This window comes from Mus musculus, chromosome 2, assembly GCF_000001635.26.
Source record: "Mus musculus strain C57BL/6J chromosome 2, GRCm38.p6 C57BL/6J".
NCBI lineage: Eukaryota > Metazoa > Chordata > Mammalia > Rodentia > Muridae > Mus > Mus musculus.
Window position 1 is genome coordinate 66,094,515 of NC_000068.7, and position 22,549 is coordinate 66,117,063.

Sequence of the window (22,549 nt, forward strand, 5' to 3'; positions counted from 1 at the left end):
GTTTAAAAAGGCCCCTGCCCCTTAGCAGTTCAGAAGAGGCTAAGGCCACTACTGCCAGTATGCAAAGGGACCAGGGCCAAAGCCTAACCCTTCTAATTCCCAGTTCTTTCCCCCACTTACATTCAAATATTCCAATCTAAAGGACTAAAAGTGAGTGACATGGCTGCCACAGAAATGAAGCTGAACATATGAAGCATGCGCTGTGCCTACTAAAAACCTTTTTTCTTTTCTTTTTTTTTTTTGTTTATATTAACTTAGAACACACACTATGTAAAGGAGGGGAGCAGCTCACAGGATACAAAGAATTTTGTCTAGAGTCCTTTACAGTTATAAATAAATGTTTTCCATACGGACTCCCCTGATAATCAGCTCATTTCCTGAAGCCCTAGGCTTAATTATATTTATCTTGGCTGGAATTCAGTAGCTACAAGTGCATTAATTGGTGTTATTGCCTGGACACAGGAGTTTAACTAATTCCTCTTGTTACATTGGCAACCATGAATAAATATATCAAGTTACAACTTAAACAGACGTAGCCTCATTTTCCAATTTTCCAGCAATTACATTATAGAAGGCACTAAATACATAAAGACAGCATACATCTGCAATAGTCTGTATGAGCCTCTCAGAACACAACACTTCACACTGTTTGACATGCATGCTACGTTTAACCTCCATAAACTTACTCGGAATGACATTTCTATATTTTCACCTCCCCAGATTTCCATTTCTTCATCGTAACTTCCAATGTGCTCAAAATATTTTTTAGATATAGAAAAAAGGCCTCCTGCAAAGGTGGGGGTCCTGAAGAGAAAGAGATCACCAGTTTGTTATAGAGATTAAACAAGACGGAAGGGGACATTTAAAGGACCAAATTGACATGACAGGTAAGGAGTTAGTACATTTAAAAATCTCATGATAATAGGATGACGGACAGCTAAAAGTTCTTCAAAGTTAAGATTTGGAGGGGAAGTAAGTACTTTAAAAAATGTCATATTCCATATTATTGTCTCTCTCCTTAACCTGTCTTATTTTCTTTAAAAAAAAAAATCTGTGATGTATGAAGACATGAGAATTTGCCCAGTCCTACCAGCTGCTCAGTAATATGCAGAAGAGCTTGGTAGATTACAATCTACATATGTAGACATTTTCTCCCGTCATTAAGAATGATCTCACAAGCGGCTGCTGTGAGGCTGCTGTGAGGATGCATACGTGTATGCAGCGTTTGGTGGGTGCCCTGGTAGGAGGACTGAGGCACGGGAGCAAGCATCTTACTTAATTGGGTAGGTTTCATCTTTCCTTCTTTGCTTCTCATGATCAGGAAGTGACTCCCAGCCAAAGGAAAGGCTCCAGTCAAAATTTCCACGGTTATGGTTGCTTCCGTACGGAGAAGGCTTGTTGAATTCAAATGTGTTTAGATCTATGGATGCGATGTCTGGACTCACCACGGCAGTGTAGTTCTCAGCTATCCTGGCCAGCAGAGGTTCCAGCCAGCCATAGAAGCACTCACCTGCACAAAGCAGAGGCTACTGTCAAGTTAACGGAAATGCTCACAGATTCCCACCCTTTCGTATTACAGGAAAGTTAATGGAGAAACTAGAAGGAGAAGATCAACTGTGCTTTGAATCTAAATACATGGGTAACTGGCAAAAATGATGCATTTACAGTACATTGTTTGGATGCCCATGCATGCACACATTTAGTATGATCATGCTGAGTAAAACCTCCACCCATCACCTCGCACGCACAAGCGTGCGTGCGTGTGTGTGTGTGTGTGTGTGTGTGTGTGTGTGTGTGTGTGTGTGTGTGTGTTTTAACTATAGCCACCATACTGTACAACAGACCTCTAAAAGAAGGGACATCGTAGGGGCTCTTACAATGAGACTAGGATTAAAAAGAAATAATAAACTAAGGAAAAGACAGTGACCTTTTCCTCCTGGAATGGGAGGTGGACACTAGCATGCTTGCCGTCCTGGAAATGGAACCCCTTTTCCTTTAAGAGCGGGCTATGAATGGAGGTAGCCTTTGTATGTAACCCTAAAATTATTCTAAGTTATTTAAATAAGTTTTCCTCCTCACAACTAAGGCATGGTTGCTGAAATCTTAATTTCTCTTCCTGAGTCTTAGGAGAAAGAGAGTCAGAAAGTTAGAATATTCTGAATTTAATGACTAGAGAAAAATTATCCAAAACTGCTACAGTCCTGATGGAAGTGGGCCTGGGGCAGGGAGTCCCATGAAGGTCAGAATCAGGGTCTTGAGGCAGGCTGCACATCACACAGGGGAGACCCTAATTAAATTAACCTTGGCAGTCATGGACCAGAAGGACCATTGTCCAGCAGGGGAACTGCTAACCAGAACTGACTGCAGTTTTGGGTCAGTGAAAAACACCTCTCCATCTCCATTCATTTTCCAAAAGGTAGATAAAGGGAATATCAGATGTGACGGCTCTCAACAACAGCCACAAAATACAAAAGCCTTTCTGTGATAATTAGTGCATGTTTCAACCAGATTTTGGGTGACGTGTAACCCAAGAGCTGGGCAGGACAAGGTCAAGCATTCATCGGAAGAGAAAAACCCTCAAAGCTTACAGTTCCGGGGACTTAGTGAACTTTGTTAATGCCTAGCGTATCCATTGCAGTCTGACTCCAAAGGGCTTTCTAAAACTATCAACAGTGCCTCTGAAAACAATGGAAACACAAGAGAGACACCCCAGAGTAACTAAAGTAGCAAAACTGGATGAGATAGCAGCAGAATACCCCTTACTGGGCAGAACAGATTCAACCACTCTTCAGCGGGGGAGGGGGGTGGGGAGAACTATAAATGTTACAAATGGCAGCATTGAAACAAAGTTTAGTGATGGTGCTGATCCTACCTAGATAGAAGTTTAACCTCACAGTGTAGGAATGAAAAACAGTAAGTAAACAGTCCTCCCAGGCTTCTGTTTTCTTAGGGTAGAATGAACATCTGGGGCAGCAGGTTCATAAGCAAGAGTCACCCATAAGGAAAGCTGGGTACTGTCAACACTGGGGAGGCAGGAGCTCAATACCTGAAGCTCTGATGCGGAGCCACTCGCTGCTTGGCCTGTCATCAGTTAAAGATGCTATTCGGGAGAATGCAATTAGACATCTAAAGAAAATTAACTTTCAAACAGAGGGGAGTAGGAGGAAAGTTGCAAGCCATCTGCAAAGGGGCACTTACAGTGAGCATCTAAGAACGTGAGCGTCTCGGCAGTTGCTACAGCTGCCCCTAGCAACCGCGCGGTGATCAGGCCTTTCCTTTCTTGCTGCCTGACTATTTTCACAATAGAAAACTGTTTTATGTATTCCTCCAGCTTTTCATGCAGGTAGTCTGCAAAGGAGGAAAAAAAAATTAGAGTTAACTTTTATTGAAATTTGTTTCCATATTTAACACATGAAAGCTAACGAGATTGCCAGCCACCGACTCTTTCAAATGCATGTCAAGATTCTGCTAAATTCATTTGTTCATTCTGTCAGTAAAAGAAGCATTCCATTACCTTTAACTCTCGGAGAAAATGAGGCTATGTATACAAACTATAACTCCTGTATTAGCTAATGCTGCAGCTGGGACTTACTCTGTTTACTGCATACAAATACATGCAATATGTCAGGGGCATTGAAGACGCCTACGTGGAGCAGACCCTTGGAGTTTAGAAAGTTCTCAGAGACTGACCATGGCAGTCAGATAGATTTTAATTTAAGAAAAAATTCTACAAGTGTTTAAACTGGTACTAAAATTTGAGAACCATGGCAAGAAATGATAGGCCATCAATACACTTCAGTTTCACTAGCTGTTAGGCAGTGACTAAAACAGCTTCATACCCGAACATCAAGGAAAAGGCAAGTAGGGGATTGTTCAGAGTTGTGGTAGATGGGGACATTTCTGCCAACAGCAGAAAACTTTAGGCTTCTCTTGGTTTCTTTCCGGATACAATACAGAACTAAAGAGGAGCGTGTAAATCAGGTAAATGCATAGACAGAACCATGATAACATGCGTAATTTACGATACTAAACTTCTGAGTTTGGATGAGATAGGTAAGAAGTAAAAGTTGAGAATACTGATGAAAGAAAACTGAATCATACCAATCAAGGGCTGTTCATAGTTTTAAGCATCTTCAGTCCACTCTGTGCCATCAAATTATTTTTGGTGTGGTTGGCACTTTGTTCTGTTGTTTGTTTCAGCCATGGTCTTGTTACAAAGCCCAGACTGGCCTAGAACAGAATGTGTGATCCTCCTGCCTCAGCCTACAGAACTGCTGGGATTACAGTTTATATCAATGTATCTCACTTGCAATTAAATTCTTGAATTCTTGTTAGTATGTAACTGAGTTTAAGTGACCTTGTTAGGTTCAGAACCCACATACATGGGCAAGTATGGAGAAAGTAACACCCTGTGATGTGTGTTTGCTCCTGCCACATTTCAAAGGCAAGTGCAGAAGAGTTTGGCTTTGTCTTGGATAAATAGGTGTCTTCAGAGATGCAGAGGGAAATGTTGCTGTTGTAAAGGATAGTATTCATCAGGGGACTGGTACTCCAGGAAGAACAGCCAGGGACAGGAAGTCTAAGCATTACCATTCCACTGTTGCTGCCACCGACTTCGTATCCTAACTCCTTGTAGACATCGGGGATAGTCTCCTCAATACATGCAAGGTTGCACTATACCCACATGCACAACCATAAAATTCCAGTGACTTGCAAATTTCAAAGGTGTTCGTGTGGCTTTATTCACTGGAGTTACTACATATATTTCCAATACATCCTGTCCCCACCTCTTAAAGGGTTTGGAGAGATGGCTCAGAGCTTAAGAGAATTGGCTGTTCTTTCAGAGGACCAAAGTTCAATTCCCAGCATCCACATTCTGGTGCCTGTTTATAATTTCACTCTCAGGGATATCTGACACCCTCTCCTAGCCTCCTTGATACTGCAACCATACATGTAGGTAAAACACTCACACTCAAAATAGAGGAAAATCAAAAACAAACAAAGAAACGAACAAACAAACAAAAAAACCCAAACATCTAAAATATGTTCAAATTCTTCTCTGCTCCCGAGATTTTATCCAACCCGCACTCCGTTTGGGGAAGGTAAGTACAAAAATTACATCAAAGCAGACATCTTGGGTTTGAGCAACATTCTCTTTAACTGACCTTAGACAAGTAATTTTACCTTTCCTATACTTTAGATCCCTTATCTATAGGAGGACGTGACAGAATTAGCAGCACAGGTGACGGTTGGGACAATGAGGTGGGACACTCCTGGACAGCAGAACACAGGGCCTACTATGTGGCACTACTCTGAAAATGTTATCTTTGTTCCTGCTATCATAGGATTTAAGTATCTCATTGGTACTTGAAATGTCCATATCCCATGCTGCCTTTCCTAAACAAACTGGTTAGTTTCTCTGTCTCTGTCTGCCTACTCCTTCCCTCTTTCTCTTTCTCCTTCTCTTTCTCTTTCTCTCTCTCTCTCTCTCTCTCTCTCTCTCTTTCTCTTTCTCCCCCCCCCCCACCCTGTGTATTTGACTTTGTACACAAGTATATATTCTTTCGACTTCTGGACAGATCTGCCTCAGCCTCTGAGTACTAAGATCACAGGCACACATGACCACTCCTGGCCTCTCTCAGAGTCCTTACAGCAAAGAGGGCCATATTTCCTAGAGAGGTGGGACATGAGACAAATTACACTAGCATTCAAAAGGGGAGCGTGTCCTTGCGCTAAGCAGATCTCCTCCTCTACCCTTAGGGAGAGGTGAAGGGCAAAATATAAAACCAGTGACTCGAGCTCCTGGACAGCACTCACTGCCACCTGTGTGGCATGAATGATGTTATGGGGTGAGGCAAGGTAAGCCATTGGGAAAATGTCTAGCTCAGCAAATAAAAAATTCAGAAGCCAAAAGGGGGCGCTGACCAGTGTTAGGTGAAAACCGTTACATTTTAAACGGGTATGACTCTGATGTAATTAGGTAAGCTTTATGCTTATTTTGAAAGTGATTAGGAAAGCAAATAAAAGGGATGGTTGAAACAAGAAGAAGATGAATGGGTATGTCTTCATTCCTATGCCCCTTAATGCAACGGCTGTTTGAGCTTTTAAAATAGGGATGCGGTTTTCAACTGCAGGCCCACGAGGAATAAATTTGTCATGCCTCTATTGTCCCCGCTACTTGGGAAAATCGAGCAAAATAAACACCGTGTACGAAAAGACATTTGAGAAATCAAAGAGGAAAAAAAGGAAAAGAAAGCACGCTTAAGACTACATTCATGGCTTTTTTTTTTTTTTTCAGGTAAACTTATAGTTGACACGGATCTTAATCAAGCATGACTTAAAACCCCCTGGCTGCCGTCCAACCAGACAGGAAGAACCACAAAATCGGATTAAGGAGCAAAATACCAGCTAGTTACAATTAAGTGGTAAAGTACTCGGAAAGGGAGCTACAATCAAAGATCTACGCAGTGTGTAGCTCCATTTCCCCGTCCTCTCCTTAGCCCATTCTGGTTTATGAGTTTTGCTTCCTTGTTTGTTTTTTCTATTGGTTTGCTGTGGCCCCAGGTATCAGCTGGCGTTGCAGGCCCCCAACACCACATCGAGTGTATGGAGTCTAAGTTGAGTCCAGAAGACATGAATTGTAAAACTTCCTCATTTTGGAGACTAGTTCTCAGACTCATGTTAAAAAAATCTGTGAATTGGGAAACGTTTTCTTTCCTGCCCAAATGCTTCTCTTTATTGAGAATACAGCCTGACTTTCTTCTCAGTGTCTAAGTGGAAGCCATGGAAACACGCAGAGCTACGTGTGGAGGTGAGGGGGTCAGCAGCTTCGTTTTATGCACACTTATTACCATGTCTGGGTAGAGATACAAGTAATGGAGCCTGACAGGTTCTTTTTCCCTTTTCTTGTGTATACAAGATGATGCGCATAACAATGTTTTGGATTTAATGAGGACATTTTGTACCCATTTTACAAAATGAAGAAACAACTAGAAGCTGGGATTAAGTCTTTGGAATTCAACTGCAAACCTGTGTTTACTCAGGAGTATTTTTTGTAATCACTGAAATAAATTGTTTTGTACTTAGCAGAATTATATTATTGAAAAATTAGAAACCAGAATATTTGCTAGACTTTTGATTCTTATTCAAACTATCTAATTAGCATCTAACTTATGATCTTAAGTAGAAACAGACATTTAAAGAGCATTGCTAATCTTAAAAATAATACTGATCTTTTTTAATAGCCGAGGTCTAAGGACACACAGTTGTTACCTGCCATGCCTGAGGTCTCTATTAGATCTTCAGCGCTACACTGGGGGAAATGCCCGAATGAACCAGAATGGAGCGACAGGGTGGTATTGGGCACTTATCAACATCACCTGTTAATTATGGTACTTACATGAATTCCTTCATATTTAACAACCCAGCAATGCTCCAGTTCCAAATCATACAGTGGGATGCTTCATATAGTCAGCAGCATATTGATTAAACTCACTGTGGTTTTCCTTTTCAATGGTTTAGAAGGGCAATGACATCATTCAAATCTGAAACTGCACGGCACTGTCTCCATTTTACCAATAACGAAACTGAGGCTGAAGAGTAAGTAACTTAACAAACTTACACAGCTGGCTAGGACCAGGGCTGGGGTTCCAGCCCAGACAGCTCTACCTCACGCTCACATCTGGTGGCTTAGCCACTCTGCTCTAGAGTGACCACCACACACCAAGACCTACAGTTATGACTAACGGTGTTGAGAAAGTCTCAATACCCCAAATGTTCAACTGTGGCGTCTTGAAAGTCAGACTCCACCATTCATCACACACCATCCAACCCCATTGGGTTCTGGGGTGGTACCCAGGGCATACAATGCAAGCCAGGCAGACTTTGGACATGACCACACGGGTTTATTGATAAGCATATGCTTTCTTACCGTCTACACTAGCATCATCCACCAAAATGATCTCCTTCAGCAGTATGGCAGGTGAAGAATAGAGCACACTGTGGACGGTCCTAAGCAGCGTGGACCATGCTTCATTGTGAAAGACTATTATGACACTGGTGGTAGGCAGGGGCGGGCAGCGCTTAAATTTTTGTTCAATACATCTAGAAAAAAACCAAAGAAGTGGAAGAACAGTTATGCATCTTGAGTTACCTCACCATGGTCACACCATTTCTGCACCACTGCTAAAGCCATCACCATTTCCTCACCCTCGCCCCAAACGACAGCAGTTGGTTTCCGTTCTATATGAAATTATCTTCGTGGTGTATAAACATAACTAGGTTAAAGCAAATCTCCACAGGTGGCTCACTCATCCTAACCATGTCCAGTATATGACTGCTGAGTTTTCTACACACTCTGATTTTAGAAAGAGATACAGCCTATAAATAAAGCAACATGCAAAAAATCAAACTTTCTAGCTTTCTAGTGTTTTTTTTTTGTTCATAAAAACCAAAATATTTTGTTTTCTTGCCTAAGTCACCCATTTTCCTTATTATTTTGATTCAGACCGTATTAACTTCATTAATCACATACTCAGTTTTGTTGACATTTATTTGGCGTTAAGACATGTTTGTATGTATAGGTTGTGTGTTTCCTAACTATTTCCTAGGTTAATTTAATCTCTTTATATACGGACTCAAAATAGGAAGTAAGCCCAGCATGAAACCTCGGTTCTATGATCTTCAGATGCCCACCCATGCTACTTACCCACCCACGTGGAGGAACTCACTCTGGTCAGGGGATTTACTGTTTACTTAAGAACTATCATTTTCAAACTGTCCTTCAACAGGATGCATTGTGACATGTAAAGACCTATATATTCATGTTAAAAGGTTTATACTGGGCCAGTCATGATGATACATGACTCAGTAGCGGCAATTGGAAGGCAGAGGCAGGCAAATCTCTGGGAGTTTGAGACAAGTCTGGTCTACACAGCAAATAAGAGGCCAGCCAAGGCAGAATACTGAGGACCTGTCTTAAAAAAAAAAAGTCTCTTGCATATAACCGTCTGTGGCACTGATGAACACAGGGAAAGGACTCCTATGCAGTCTTGACATGACTAATTAGCATTAGCATCAATTACCTAAAAGCATTAGTTACATATTATCATCGAGTTTGTTCTTGTGACATTTTCTTCTTCAAAGCAAACATTATTTATAAAATAATGAAGACAGGAGGGTGACCGTGGCTCACTACAGCCTCCAGCCCTTGAGATACCAAGATCCTCACAGCCACCAGCCTTTGGAGATGAGGTGAGGGAAGAGTGAGGGGTTGATAACCCTGGGACATAAAATTAATCACGTGTGTTCTGTGCAGGAGGATCAGCTGATAAGGCCGCAGTCTCTGTACAGTCACATAAATGTCACATGGCTGTATCATTTTGGGCAGCAGACAGGATCATCATTCCCCCACCGTACAGAAACAGTGCGTGGCCAATCAAACATTGCTGCTCAGACTCAAGGAGGTAAATCATTCACTTGCAGAGATAAGACCCGACGAACTTCATCTGCTCTGAGTGGCCAGTAAGGCCATCTATCTGCAGCGTGGCAGTTGGGCCTCCAAATAAATCAAGTTCTCTCACGCAAAGCTTTTATATCCATACCATGTTAGCAACGTGGTTGGGACTCTTTACTGAAAACAGGTCAGTAGGGTGGGATGTTTATGGAAGAGGAAAGGAATTAGATCAGAGGGGCCTGTCAAGAGGCTATGTTGGCTAAGCTGAGGGGGAAGGGGAGAACAGTAGAAACACACCATTGGAGGTACAATGCCACACGGTAAGGCAAGTAACCTTCTGTAAACTCAATTGTGAATATACTACCAAGTGAGAATAAAACTCAAACACACACACACTCTTTACAGTAATGACATAGAAAGAAGTTACTAAATATGTTCTTATTTTAACACATAATAGTTTATAAACCAACATAATAAACACTAAATAAGATTTCTGGAAAAATTCTATGGCATGGTATTTTCTTATGTTATAGGGAGGGAAGAGAATTTTGGGATTAAGGATTTTTACATACCTTTATTTGCTAGGTGGTCAATACATCAATTAAAAGCTATATAATATTAAAGATGCAATATACAAAACCGTGCGTGTGTGTGCGCACACGCACATGCACACCCCCACACACACATACACCACTAGTAAAATGCTATCAATTTAGTCATGTAAGGCTTTCCCTCTGTTTAAAGTAGATAAGGATTTATTTGCCTAGCAGGCAATTATTAATGTGAATTAGTAAAAAATGACAGGAGGGCCTTAGGAAAGTGTTAGCTACATCGTTAGTGGAAGCGATAACATCTCTCAGTATGACTTTATAAACTGCAATCATTCTGAAATAATGTACATAGTAAATTTATGCTAAAAGGCCAATTCACATCTTTTAAAATAGTGCAATCAAAGAAGCTGCCATAGAGACTCTATATTTACTGAAGCAAATCTGTATATTTCAGCATTTAGAAGCCACTGTAATTACCAATCAGTTTATCACCTAGCTCTGAGAGAAACTAGACCCAAAGGACTGATGAGTCTTGAAAAATGCTAGTGAGTTTTTCCGAAGAAGAAGGGGTTGTGCCTTGTGCTGACACTGGTTACAGTCAACTGTTAGAAATGAGTGGAATTTAGCGCCCCCTCAACCCCCAACGAAGTGCTATCCAGGAAGCAGGAGGGGAACAGATCTCCACTCCTAAAACCTAACTGCTGTTAACTGCTCAGCTGACTGTCTTTTCCTTAGTAATTAAATTACTGAAAACCATTGAAGTTTGCTAATGCTAGAATTAAAATGCCCATCTTCCGCTGATTGTAACTGACATCTCAATGAATAAAAATTACGCTTAATGAATTTTTATGTAGATTGCTTTTCAGTCATGAATTCTCCCAGAATTAGTAAAATGTAGTGCTGCATCAGAATCTAGTGATACCAGCGAGGAACTCCGTAACACTGGGGTATGCTACAGAGAAGCCTTTCCTTCCCACATTTACCTTGAAGTGCCAGACAACTGATCCCTGAACCACACTGACTAGAAGACGTACATAAATCTACCCCTGCAATGTCAACACGCAGGGACACACGTGCACAAGAGCAGGGGCTCACAATCACAAATCTGACAAAATCAGAGAAGAATAATAAGCCCATCTACAAAAGCCTCCTTTGTTTGTTTGGATTCAGTGGCAAATGCAATCTATTAGGACCATCAGATAACAACATCTATAGCAGGCACTAGTTGCCTACTGTGGGCCTATCTTGTTTTCTCAAAAATTCGTGGATGGCTCAAGAGTGCTGGAACTCATCTCCCCCTTTGTAGTTCAAATACAGCATTTGAACATCACCTTACAGGTGACAAGATAGTTTGTTGTTGTTTTTTTAAATTTATGTATGATGTATACAATATTTTACCTGATTGCCAGAGGGGGGCACCAGATCTCATTATAGATGAGTCACCATATGGTTATTGGGAATTGAACTCAGGACCTCTGGAAGAATAGTTAGTACTCTTAACCTGTGAGCCCTCTCTGAAGCCCCCAAATAGCTAATTAGCAGAGAAAGATTCTATACAGTGACAAACCAAATGGATTTAACAGATACGTACAGAACATTTCACCCTAAAGCAAATGAATACACCTTCTTCTCAGCACCTCATGGTACCTTCTCCAACATCGACCATATAATTGGTCACAAAACAACCCTCAACGAATACACAAAGATTCTGTACAGTCAAGAGAAGGATGTAAATAACACCCGTTAATTAATAGTAAGGAACACTTGCCTCTCTGTACTTGGGAGCTAAATCAACAGACACAAGAATGCACCAGTGGTGAGCTCTGAGGAAGTGAGAGTTAGCGGCACCAACATCCGCAGGGCATTCTGAGATACAGTCATGTAGTGACAGTGCTCACCAAGTGTGTGATGCACTTCACAAACCGGCAAACTACCTAAGAGCTTCAAGATCTTGGCACGGTTTAAAAAACATTTCTATCCCACAGCAAATCAAAGACATATAAAAAAACCCTTTCGCCTCCTACATTTCTACAAAAACTGTCCAAGTGTTCCTAAATAGACAAGGAAATTATGCCATTTGAGGGGAAAAAAAAAGAGAGATTTCCCCAGCACACAGCAGATCTAGAATTCAGTTTCCTAATTCAGAAGGTACATTTCATGTCTCCACTGCCAAACCAGTAAGCTACAGAGACTCCACCTCAACCATTATAAACCAAAACAAAGAAAACATCAAACAGCATTGACTAATATTCTGCTTCCGAACGCCTAAGGAATGAGCCTGAGTTAGCACACCCTGCTGACAATCAGTAAGTGAATATTCTGGAACATACTCAGGTGGTCGGGTGTCAGGCCCAAGGTCCCGGTGCAGAGAAATTCTGTCACTTGCAAAGGCGTTGAAGCAGTGCTTCGTTTCCCCTCGCTCTTTCTCCTTCTGCTCCTCCGGGCTGAGGTGGGTGATCTTAAACGGCTTGCCAGAAGCACCAGGTGCGTTAGAATCCTGAGGTGGGCGATCAAAAACCGGCTTCAACTCCGCGGCTGTGTAGTACCCTTGCAGACAGGGTCTCTCGCGGACGTCGATATTCTCCTTAATGGGCGCTCCTATTTGCATCTTTGGCATTGCATCTTTAATATTATTTACAGCTTCGAGCATAAAATCCAACATTTTGTTTTTGTTTTTCAAGTTCCTCTCCATCTTTGATTCCTCCTTGGAATACTGAACACTTACTTCTCTTTGCATTAAAATCAGAACTACTAAAAAGAAAAAGATGACTGCACCCAGCTTCCAGAACTTTCTGTGGTAATGTCTTTTAATGTGCAATTTTACTAGTCGCTTAAGGTGAGCCATTCTGTCATTAAATGCTTGTTACTTGACAGATAACTGTTTGGTTTCCTTTGTTACTTATACTCTTTAGCATAGGTTTGCCGGTAAAAGGGTTTCTTTAAGTGGTAATACCTATAAACAGAGATGAGAGATGGTATTAGTATTAGGAGCAATTCCTTTCTACAGTCAGGCTACAACTTATTACTTCAACCAACGACAGAACATAGCTGCAACATACTCTTATGGCTTAAAGGATACACAGACATTTAAACCTTAAGAAAATTCTACCTCAAGAAGAATTTAGGGTCATTGACTATAATCTGCTGGGCTGTTGAAAGAATAAAACCTTCTTACCAGGGAAAACAAAAGCAAACAAACACAAACAAAACCACACATACATACACACACACACATGCACACATTAACTCTGTCAATATCTACTATATGATATACACCAAATACCAATTACAAATATATTTTCAGGTTTTAAAAAGGAATATATTTTCTTGATAACCAATGAGTCAAAGGACTTCATTAAGCAGGTTATAAACAGGACACATTCACTGGGAAGTAAAGTTATGCTAGCCTGCCTTGCCAAACAGCCTCAACAGTGACCTTTTCTTGAGCTGCACATTAACCTGTGAAGCACCGCAGATCAAGCAGCTTTTCCAGCAAGTTAGCTACCATTCTCTCACAGAGGTGCTCATGGGACAGTTCTTATGGCAAGGGCAGCAAAAGCACTTAAATCAATGACTTCAGCAGCTATTTCCATAATAGCTCAGAAGTGCAAAGCCTAACTGCACAACGCGAAATGCATTAGCTTTACTTGAGGTGTCCCTGGGCCTGCAGGGTTTAAAGGACGGAAGTTGGCTTGATGATGGGCTGTTTGCAATTGAACATGAGAAGAGAACACCGCGTTCAACAGGTCCTCGGCCAATGTGAATTTATGACCGGCTGAATCAGGCTGGAAGCTGATGTTCCTCATGGTGCTTTAAAACATGTTATGTAAAAGGGCTCAGCATATGACTCCATGCCACACAACATTGTAGCCAACACACTGTAGGGGTGAGGGAAGGAGAACTGCTTGTCGGCAGACTGGTTACACAACAGGACCCAACTTTTGGCTGCATACAGGAAACCCACCTCAGGGACAAAGACCTTGGAGTGAAAGGCTGGAAAACAATTTTTCAAGAAAGTGGTCCCAAGATACAAGCTGGAGTAGCCATCCTAATATTGAATAAAATCGACTTTCAACCTAAATTCTCATAAAAGATGAGGGATACTTCTTACTCATCAAAGGTAAAATTTACCAAGATGAACTCTCAATTGTGAACATCTATGAAAGGGCAAATGCAAGGGCATCTACAATCATTAAAGAAACCTTGCTAAAACTCAAAGCACACATTACACCTCACACAATAATAGTGGGAGACTTCAACACCCCACTCTCATCAATGGACAGATCCTAGAAACAGAAACTAAACAGAGACACAGTGAAACTAACAGAAGTTATGGATTTAACAGATAGCTATAGAAGAGTTCGTCCTAAAACAAAAGGATATACCTTCTTCTCAGCACCTCATGGTACCTTTTCCAAAACTGACCATATAATGGTCACCAAACAGGCCTCAACAGATAAAAAAAATATTGAAATAATCCCATGCACCCTATCAGATCACCACACACTAAGGCTGATCTTCAATAACAACATAAATAATAGAAAGCCTACATACACATGGAAGCTGAACAACACTCTACTCAATGATAACTTGGTCAAGGGAGAAATAAAGAAAGAAATTGAAGACATCTTAGAGTTTAATGAAAATGAAGCCACAATAAACCCAAACTTATGGGACACAATGAAAGCAGTCCTAAGAAGAAAACTCATAGATCTGAGTCCCTCCAAAAAGAAACTAGAGAGAGCACACACTAGCAGCTTGACAGCACACTTAAAGCTCTAGAACAAAAGGAAGCAAATTCACCAAAGAGGAGTAGAAGGCAGGAAATAATCAAACTAAGGGCTGAAATCAACCAAGTGGAAACAAAAAGAACTATATAAAGAATCAACCAAACCAGGAGCTGGTTCTTTGAGAAAATCAACAAGATAGATAAACCCTTAGCCAGACTCACTAGAGGGCACAGGGAAAGCATCCTAACTGACAAAAATCAGAAATGAAAAGGGAGACATAACAACAGATCCTGAAGAAATCCAAAACACAATCAGATCCTTCTACAAAAGGCTATACTCAACAAAACTGGAAAACCTGGATGAAATGGACAAATTTCTAGACAGATACCAGGTACCAAAGTTGAATCAGGATCAGAATAATGATCTACACAGTCCGATTTCCCCTAAAAAAAAAAAAAAAAAAATAGAAAGAGTCATTAATAGTCTCCCAACCAAAAATAGGCCAGGACCAGATGGGTTTAGTGCAGAGTTCTATCAGACCTTCAAAGAAGACCTAATTCCAATAATTCTCAAACTATTCAACAAAATAGAAACAGAAGGTACTCTACCCAATTCGTTCTATGAAGCCACAATTACTCTGATACATAAACCACACAAAGACCCAACAAAAGAAAAGAGAACGTCAGACCAATTTCCCTTATGAATATCAATGCAAAAATAATCAATAAAATTCTCGAAAACCAAGTCCAAGAACACACCAAAGGGAACATCCATCATGATTGAGTAGGTTTCATCCCAGGGATGCAAGGATAGTTCACTATATGGAAATCCATCAACGTAATCCACTATATAAACAAACTCAAAGACAAAAACCACATGATCATCCCATTAGATGCTGAGAAAGCATTCGACAAAGTTCAACACCCCTTCATGATAAAAGTCTTGGAAAGATCAGGAATTCAAGGCCCATACCTAGACATAATAAAAGCAATATACAGCAAACCAGTAGCCAACATCAAACAAAATGGAGGGAAACTCGAAGCAATCCCACTAAAATCAGGGACTAGACAAGGCTGCCCACTTTCTCCCTACTTATTCAATATAGTACTTGAAGTCCTAGCCAGAACAATTAGACAACAAAAGGATATCACAGGAATACAAATTGGAAAGAAAGAAGTCAAATATCACTATTTGCAGATGATATGATAGTATATATGAGACCCCAAAAATTCTACCAGAGAACTCTTAAACCTGATAAACAATTTCAGTGAAGTAGCTGGATATAAAATTAACTCAAACAAATCAGTGGCCTTTCTCTACACAAAGGATAAACAGACTGAGAAAGAAATTAGGGGGAAAACACACTTCAAAATAGTCACAAATAATATAAAATGCCTTAGTGTGACTCTAAGGAAGTGAAAGATCGGTATAAGAACTTCAAGTCTCTGAAGAAAGAAATCAAAGAAGATCTCAGAGGATGGAAAGATCTTCTATGCTCATGGATTGGCAGGATTAATATAGTAAAAATGGCTATCTTGACGAAAGCAGTCTACAGATTCAATGCAACCCCCATCAAAATTCCAACACAATTCTTCATGGAGTTAGAAAGGGCAATTTGCAAATTCATCTGGAATAACAAAAATCCTAGCAAAAACTATTCTCAACAATAAAAGAACCTCTGGTGGACTCATCATCCCTGACCTCAAGCTGTACTATAGAGCAATTGTGATAAAAACTGCATGGTGCTGGTGCAGTGACAGACAGGTTGATCAATGGAATAGAATTGAAGACCGAGAAATGAACCCACACACCTATGGTCACTTGATCTTCGACAAGGGAGCTAAAACCATCCAGTGGAAAGAAGGTAGCATCTTCAACAAATGGTGCTGGCTCAACTGGCGATTATTATCATATAGAAGAATGCGAATTGATCCATTCCTATCTCCTTGTACAAAGCTCAAGTCTATGTGGATCAAGGAACTCCATATAAAACCAGAGACACTGAAACTTATAGAGGAGAAAGTGGGGAAAAGTCTCGAAGATACGGGCACAGGGGAAAAATTCCTGAACAGAACAGCAATGGCTTGTACTGTAAGATCAGGAATCAACAAATGAGACCTCATAAAATTGCAAAGCTTCTGTAAGGCAAAGGACACTGTCAATAAGACCAAAAGGCAACCAACAGATTGGGAAAAGATCTTTACCAAACCTATATCTGATAGGGGGCTAATATCCAATATATATAAAGAACTCAAGAAGTTGGACTCCAGAAAACCAAACAACCCTATTAAAAAAAAAAAAAATGGGCACAGAGCTAAACAAAGAATTCTCAACTGAGGAATACCGAATGGCTGAGAAGCACCTAAAAACAATGTTCAACATCCTTAATCATCAGGAAAATGCAAATCAAAACAACCCTGAGATTCTACCTCAGATCAGTCAGAATGGCTAAGATCAAAAACTCAGGTGACAGCAGATGCTGGAGAGGATGTGGAAAGAGGAACACTCCTCCATTGCTGGTGGGATTGCAAGCTGGTACAAACACTCTGGAAATCAGTCTGGTGGTTCCTCAGAAAATTGGACATAGTAGTGCCTGACAAATACAGAAGTGGATGCTCACAGTCATCCATTGGACGAAGCATAAGGTCCCCAATGAAAGAGCTAGAGAAAGTACCCAAGCAGTTGAAGGGTATGAATCCCATAGGAGGAACACAAATATGAACTAACCAGTAACCCCAGAGCTCCTTGGAATTATACCACCAATCAAAGAAAACACTTGGTGAAACTTGTGGCTCTAGCTGCATATGTAGTAGAGGATGGCCTAGTGGGTCATCAATGGGAGGAGAGGCCCTAGGTCCTATGAAGGCTCTATGCCCCAGTATAGGGGAATGCCAAGACCAGGAATGGAGTGGGAGTCTTGGTGAGCAGGGGGAGGTGAGGGGATTTTTGGAGGGGAAACTAGGAAAGGGAATAACATTTGAAATGTAAATAAAGAAAATATCAAATAAAAAATTTAAAATAAGAAAAGCAAGTTAACCTTGGCCCCAAACGATGCCTCAATAATGTCTATTGCCCATAAAAGTGAGATTTCAATACTTCTGGGCATTTCTAGCTTCAGGAGACTCATGTTATAATGAAGTGACCTGTCAGGTTTTCACATTTCTTTCTAATCTTCACATAGCTGTGTAATTTTCTACGTGTCAAATATTCTTCTGGGAGGGGCCGCCACACTCCAGATGACCTTTCCCCCCAAGGAACCAGCGGCTGAGCCTCCTCAAGGTACCACAAGGCAAGCCAGCAGGCAAAACAGCATATGTGCTGTGGAGAGACTGAAAAGACAGGATGGTTTCTAGAAATCTTAGGGGGAAGTGCCCACCAATGACGGAAACAGCTGAACAGAATCTTGAAAGATAATAAGCTTTTAGGTAGATTGACAAGACACAGATGGGAGACTGAATGGTGGGCGGTTTTTGTAGGCTTAGAAGTAAGAAGGGCCGTGCTGACCCAAGCACAGTAGTGGAAGGGAGGTGCAGGTCGGAACCAGCAGGTAGGTGATTACACGGGAAGGTCAGGAAGAGTCCAGTTCACAAAGTGCCTGAACATCTTCCAGGGAGTCTGCCATTTAACCTTTTCTTCTTGTTTTATGGGCTGATGATTTTAAGAGAGGATCCTAATCAACTACTTATTAAGAAAGTCAGCCAGTAAAGTCGATATTCACGGAGGCCCTAGAAGGGTAGAGAGGTCTACAAAGGCTCCAGCAACAGGATTACTCCATAGCTTTTGGTAAGGAGCCAGATGCCTATAGAGATAGACTTAACATAGACAACAGTTGTGAGATTTGTCAGAAACCTGCCTTTGGGAGTCCTGAAAGAGGCTATTCACAGAGAGGAACAGGATCCTGGGATGGGTTAGGTGTTGAGGAATACTCCTGACTTCGGAAGTCAGGTGCACTTTTTTTGTTTTTTTTTTTGTTTTTTTTTTTTTTTTAAATGTGCAGCTGAGGCCAAGATAACTTTGGGCTGGCTGCCTGGGGTAGATGGCTGCCTCCACAAATGACCAATTGTTTTAGACTTCTGTGTAATTCTGGGAAAGAGTTTGGAGAACAGTGATTTAGGCTGAGAGGACACAGCTCTACTGCCCAAGTCAAGCCCTGGAAAAAGGACGGAGTCGGGAGAGGCCAGCTCGGGAAAAGCCTTTCCCTGTGGGGGCCTAGTCCTGGAGAAGGCCGTGTATGGAGTCACACAGTGGCACAAGTACACTCATTAAGAGCCCTGAAGCCGGGAAGGGAATCTCCCGTTATCCTCGGTGACCTTGAAGCACCTTATGACAGGGCTGAGCACTGTTTCAGAAGGTACGGGAGTAAATACTTAGGTTCTGCGCCAATACTGCAGAACAGGCTGGTAACTGAAGCATACATACATACATACATACATACATACAGTAAATTGATTAAGGAGTAAAAGCTTTCCTTTGGACTACTCAGCCTTCCCCATCAGCTACAGGGCTCAAGGACTGGGAACACAGCAGTAGATACGGCCCCTTTAGAAAGGGAGACCCATGTGCACATGGGCGCTACCCCTGTCTACTGGCTCACTATTCACAGCCATGGGAGCAGCACCGGGGTAGCTGGGAATAGCCGCTGGCTGACATCCATGGATGTGTCATTTTCTCCACTTGATCATTCAAAGCTTTTCCCAGTGGGGGCTCTTGAAGTAAAAAAATCTTTTGGTGTCTTTAGATGAGAGAAACCTTTTCAGGGTCCGCTAAAAGGGTTAAATACATATTCTCAAATATCAGCACCTCAAATATCAGTCTTTAAGCCTCAAGTCTTTCAAGGCCCCAACCTCATAGACCTTTAGTAACTCCCAGGCAGTCCATAAAGATCTACACCCCGGACATCTCTCATCCTAAACATACAGGACAAATACAATTTCTATCTTTAGGTAAAATTTCCTTTTTTCTTTTTCTTTTCTTTTTTAAATCTTTCACAACTAACAATGGGCAGTGCTAAATTCTGCATCTGTCCATTCTCGGGGCAAACTCATCTGTAAATCAGGCCTGAGTTTCCTTTCTCTGTCATCTAGACTAAGAAAATCCCCCTAAGAAGTCATAAACACGGGGTGAAGGAGACAGTGTGCTATGGTTTGGAAAGCGTCACCTGAGCAGCCGTGTGGTAGAGGCTTGCCTGCCCTCACCCCCATTCAGAGGAGGGAGAACTTTTGAAAAAGTGAAGCCACATGTGAGTGAAGCCACTCCGTCTGCTACCTGACCACGGTAAGTTGCTAAGTTGTTATTTTCGGTTTCTAGGAACCGGTGCACAAGTCTGAGAGACTCCTTTGCTCCCAAGGACACTCTCTAGTAAATGGCTCTCCATCCAGCTGAGGAGAGTTCTGGGTCTGCGAATTGACTTAGGGTTGGAAAAATGGCTCCAACTATAACTCTCAGTTCTGACAACTAAAAGTCACCCATCTGTTACATTCCTGACCACTAGAAATCTGCCGAAACCATCTCGGTCACCAGGAATGACACGGAAGACAGTGCTTTCTGATGCAGCTCCACCCTCCCTGCCTGCCATGAGGAAGGATATATCAGACTGCTTCTTCTTCATGGGTGTGTCTCACAACACCTGGGGAAGGAATGCTGACAGACTCTATGGAATGCAGCTGCAGGGTGAGTGTCCAAGATGCGCTTAGTAAGTCGGATCAGCCGTTCCACTTATAGGGGCAGGGGTACAAAACTCCTAAGGAGAAGGTCATTTCTGTCCATTCATTTTTCCTATAAAGTTGGAGAGTGTTCAAGGATGGGGGTGTGGGTTGCTCAGCTTCGTTCCTCTTCCTGCTCGCTTACCTTCCACTCCTCCCTAGGTCCTGTGCTGTCCTCTCAGTGGCCACCAGCAGGTAGACATGACAGAAGACTCTCCATGGAGACTCAGACTGTCCCTTCCTTCCTACCCTCCTTTCTTTTGATTTGCAGACCCTATGGTCTCTAGTTCAACTACTCAATGCCAGAAAGAAGGAAAGAAAGAAAGAACGAATGAACGAACGAACAAGAGACAACATATAAAATGAATAATCGTGTCTGTTCTTACTAAACCGTTTGGTTGATTTGTTTGGGGTGGGGGATGGGGAGTTGTTCACTTTTTGTTTTCTTTTTGTACAAAAACAGGCTGTGCACCAAATTTGGCCCTGGGGGTTGTATATTGCTAATAACTCCCACTCTAGAAATCCTGAAGGATTTGAACTTCTGCATAGTAAGTTTCTCCATTGCTCCTTCCCTGGTTAATCAACCTAGATGTAACATAATCAAATCCAGTACTTCAAATCATTTACAGCATTTTTAAGATCAGGTGGCAAATGTGCCCAGTATGAAATATAAAATAGCTTTGCTGCTCCAGCCATCTTTGATATCCCTGCACCACTCTCTCTCTCTCAGTGGGTAGGCAACCAACAGCTTCCTTTGTTACAAGCTTACACTGGCCATAAACCAGCTTAAAACTTAACTGTTGCTTGAACAGCTGATCTCAGATAGGGTCATTTTCTTTAAGGCCATGAGCAGTCAGTTGTCACAAACTAAGGCTGAGCATCCTTGTGCTGAATGACAAGTTCCAAACAGGGTAGAGATGAGTCTGTAATCCTGTGGTATTTAAACTTAACTCCTTAAGCAATGGGTGAAGTCTTGGGGGATTTTAAGCAGTATGACAACTAGAATTGAAAATTAAAATGATTACCCTTGAAAGTTGCACTGGGGGCTGGAGAAATGGCTCAGCGGTCAAAAGCACTGACTGTTCTTCCAGAGATCCTGAGTTCGATTCCCAGCAACCATATGGTGGCTCACAACCATCTGTAATGGGGTCTGATGCCCTCTTCTGGTGTGTCTGAAGACAGCTACAGTATACTTATATAAATAGAATAAATGAATTTTTTTTAAAGTAAAGTTGTACTGGATATAAATTATTTTTGGAGAAAGGGGAGGTCAGATAGCAGGGGAGAAGCTATTATGGGATTATTAAAAATAATCTGAGCAAGAGATGAATAAAAGAAATATGTAGGTTTGGAAAAGAGACTTAAGAGTCAACTGAACTCAGTAAATCAGTTGAGAGGGAGGCTGTGAGATTCGATCCGAGTTGAGGATGAGCCTCTGTGTGGCGAAAGGAACTTGCTGATGGACTCTCTGTTCCACAAGGAAAACTTTGTCAGATTGCAACAATAAAAAAACCGTATTGTGTGCTGTTTTTGATTTTCCCAGTGCAGGATGTAGTTTCTTAACCCCACAGACCATTGCCCAGGAAGACACATTATACAAAACAATAGAGAGACTAAATAGGAAGGATCATAGTATCTAACAAAATAGCAACTCAGAGATGCTTTAGAGGGAAATTACAAACAGGAGACCCAGAAGAGGCCCATACAGCGATGGGTCAAAACAGAACAAGAGGACAGCTAGAAGGGACCAATAACCTGATAGTTAGACCATGCAAAACTGAGGACATCTTGGAGTACAAAGTTGGGCCCCAACTAATAACTGGAAAAATTGGGCAAGTCAATCTTAGATTGTTTACCTCCTAACCTCAAGGTTGAAAGCAATCTCTAAGATAGCCACGGGACATATGCTGGGCGTCTCAACTACTTGGAGGATGAAGGATAAAGCCTAGTTATGTAAGAAGCATTTGAGACCAACCTGGTCAATATAGCAAGAAGATGCTATATCAAATAAAAGAACAACTGCATTAAAGACTAATCCTCGGCTGAGTGTGATGACATACAGTTGCAAGGAGAACACCCAGAATACACAGCGAGTGCTAGGCCACCCTTATA

The 22,549-nt window shown here is 41.5% G+C and overlaps 1 protein-coding gene across 2 annotated transcripts in view; it reads right to left on the bottom strand.

The window, feature by feature from the left end:
- The window catches only part of Galnt3 (polypeptide N-acetylgalactosaminyltransferase 3), a 42,291-nt gene that overhangs the window by 11,749 nt on the left and 7,993 nt on the right, over window positions 1-22,549 (bottom strand). For both annotated transcript variants that reach the window (XR_374409.4, NM_015736.2), the window contains exons 2-6: window positions 12,336-12,958; window positions 7,931-8,103; window positions 3,199-3,348; window positions 1,276-1,510; window positions 687-804 (exon numbers count right to left, since the gene is read on the bottom strand). Coding sequence is in view for 1 of the 2 variants with exons in the window: in NM_015736.2 (NP_056551.2) it covers window positions 687-804; window positions 1,276-1,510; window positions 3,199-3,348; window positions 7,931-8,103; window positions 12,336-12,850 (1,191 nt within the window). In the remaining variant the exon portion in view is untranslated. The remainder of the gene's footprint in view (window positions 1-686; window positions 805-1,275; window positions 1,511-3,198; window positions 3,349-7,930; window positions 8,104-12,335; window positions 12,959-22,549) is intronic.